General features: G+C 48.3%; 1 protein-coding gene across 2 annotated transcripts in view; it reads right to left on the minus strand.

Annotated features, from left to right (window-relative positions):
* spdl1 (spindle apparatus coiled-coil protein 1) overlaps positions 1 to 2476 on the minus strand; it is an 11118-nt gene that overhangs the window by 7044 nt on the left and 1598 nt on the right. For both annotated transcript variants that reach the window (XM_008300199.1, XM_008300198.1), the window contains exons 3-7: positions 1969 to 2163; positions 1699 to 1848; positions 1301 to 1399; positions 1017 to 1127; positions 806 to 946 (exon numbers count right to left, since the gene is read on the minus strand). In XM_008300199.1, coding sequence (XP_008298421.1) covers positions 806 to 946; positions 1017 to 1127; positions 1301 to 1399; positions 1699 to 1848; positions 1969 to 2163 — 696 coding nt within the window. The remainder of the gene's footprint in view (positions 1 to 805; positions 947 to 1016; positions 1128 to 1300; positions 1400 to 1698; positions 1849 to 1968; positions 2164 to 2476) is intronic.

Raw genomic sequence — 2476 nt, forward strand, 5'->3', positions numbered from 1 at the left:
ACTGGATCCTGATGATGATGTTTTCTCTGTAAACCTGCTGATCTGGACGTTACTGAAACACTGAAGGAAGCAGCTACAGTATGACACACTGGAGGCATCCTGTTGCCATGGAAACCTATATGTGTTCAGCTGCTGATGCAGAAGTTTAACAGCTTTAATGTGCAGCTGTCAAGTATCAATCAGCTGTCAGTGATCAATAATCAGCTGTCAGTGATCAATAGTCAGCTGTCAGTGATCAATAGTCAGCTGTCAGGTATCAATAATCAGCTGTCAGTGATCAATAACCAGCTGTCAGTGATCAATAACCAGCTGTCAGTGATCAATAATCAGCTGTCAGTGATCAATAACAGCTGTCAGTGATCAATAACCAGCTGTCAGTGATCAATAACCAGCTGTCAGGTATCAATAACCAGCTGCATTGATCAGGACCATCCGTAGTGACCACATGGTGAGCAGGTCTCCAGCAGCTTCCTGTCCTGCATCATCTCCAGCAGCAGCTCTTTAAAGTCACAGTTCTTGATGTTCCTCATTGTTCTCATGAGAACAAGCTGCTGGCTGGAGCAGGAGGAACCTGATTGGTCCGTTCACTGCAGGAGAGTCACATGACGCGTTAAACGCCTCCTTCAATGAGAGTCTGGAGAAGAAAACCTGGTTCACTAAGAAGGCTGATGAACACCTGCTGATGCCTCTGACTGGGTTCAGGTTTTGTTGAGCTGCTAATACAGAGAAAGTCTGGATTCATAGAGTTAACCAGAGTTCCTGACAGATTGCTGAGCTAAACACTGTGTTAGCTCATAGCTCTCACCTCCACCTTCTCCAGTCTCTGCAGTTTGGTCATCAGACTCTGGATCTCTCCGTTCTTCTCGGACAGCATGGCCTGCAGCCTCTCCAGCTGGGCCGGGTCGGCCCGGGAGCCCTGCAGCTGCATCAGGGTGGCGATCTGGACCTGGACAAGCCACACTGTCATGAACCAGCTGTGAACAGGCGGAACATGTAGCTCATGTTTTATCCAGTACCTTCATGCGCTGCATCTGCTGTTTGCTGAAGGCATGGATCTTCTGCAGCGACTGATGCTGAACCTTCACGCTGATCAGCTGTCGCTCCATCGCTGCTCGCTTGTCCTCCAGCTGAAACCAACCAGAACATCTCAACACAGATTTTAGATTCAGTTAAACTTTTTGGCTGCATGTTGTCAACTGTAGAACTTTGGGGTTCCAGAGAAGTGCCGTTCATTTAAACATCCAGAGTCTGGGTTCCGTCCTCTCAGTTTAAATGAGCAGAGCTTCCTGCTGGCGTCTACCTCAGCGAACAGAGAGTTCCCTTTGCTGTTTGGATCCTGGGCCTGCTGAAGAACCTGATCCAACTGGACCTGAAGGTCTCGGTTCACCTCACGAGATTTCTGACATCATGGAAACACAAAGACAGACATCATTACCAGAATCCGATGAAAGATTCATCACCTGAAGCTAAAACTGAGACGGACTCAGGTTCTGTGGGCCACGAGCTACAGCTGAACGTGAAACCATCTGATCAGATGTTTGGACAAAGATGGAGCTAAAGTGTAGCACGTTGAAACAAACCAGATGTAATGTACTGTTTCCTCAGGAGCAGCTCAAGTGTTAGAACTGACTAAGTCCAGTTTTAGGTGGAATGAACCTTCAGCCGTATGAACTCTATGAAGATGAACTCCTCTCTGACCTCCAGAGCATTAAACCAGGAAACAGCTTCTTTCTCTCGCTCCTCCTTCTCATCAGTGACGCTCTGTAGGTGGCGCTGCAGGCTGCTGTTGGTCAGATCCAGCTGCTGCTGTCGGTACTGAGCCTCCTGCAGAGTCTGCTCCAGCTGCACCTGCAACCGACAGGAGGTCCAACAGCACAGTCAGCAGGTTAGAAGCTCCACAGGTCGGACTGTGGCGCTGATTCAGGCTCAACTTTAGAGTTTCAGTCCAGATGTTCAGTCTCTCCTCACCTTGATGTCCTCCAGCTCCATGACCTTCATCTGGACCTCCACCACCTCAGACGTCGTGGAGTTCTGGGTCTGTTCGTTCAGACCTCGCAGCTCCTCCATCTTGTTGTTCAGCGTCTCAGTCTGGACGTCGAGTTTGTGCCTCAGCTGCTTTTCATTCAGCTGAGATTCATCCAGAGCCGACTGCAGCCTCAACACCTGACACCAGAACCAGAATCGAACCAACAGCCACCATTTAATACAACCAGTGAAGCACAAACATGCAAACTGTTCACATCTAAAAGTGTTCTTCACGTTTTGTCCACGTCATGAATACACATGGAGCATATCATCAGGAACACTGTAAATAAAATGAAATGCCACTGAGTCCTGAACACGTGCTGACAACTTCCTGTTAGCAAGTACACATGTTTAAAGCAGCTTTCACAATAAAACACTGACAGAGGACATGGCAGCAGAGCAGCATTCAGTGGAGGAAACTCATGCAGGTAGTCACACCTGTGCTTAATGA

This window comes from Stegastes partitus, unplaced genomic scaffold, assembly GCF_000690725.1.
Source record: "Stegastes partitus isolate 25-593 unplaced genomic scaffold, Stegastes_partitus-1.0.2 Scaffold1510, whole genome shotgun sequence".
In the NCBI taxonomy this organism is placed as follows: domain Eukaryota; kingdom Metazoa; phylum Chordata; class Actinopteri; family Pomacentridae; genus Stegastes; species Stegastes partitus.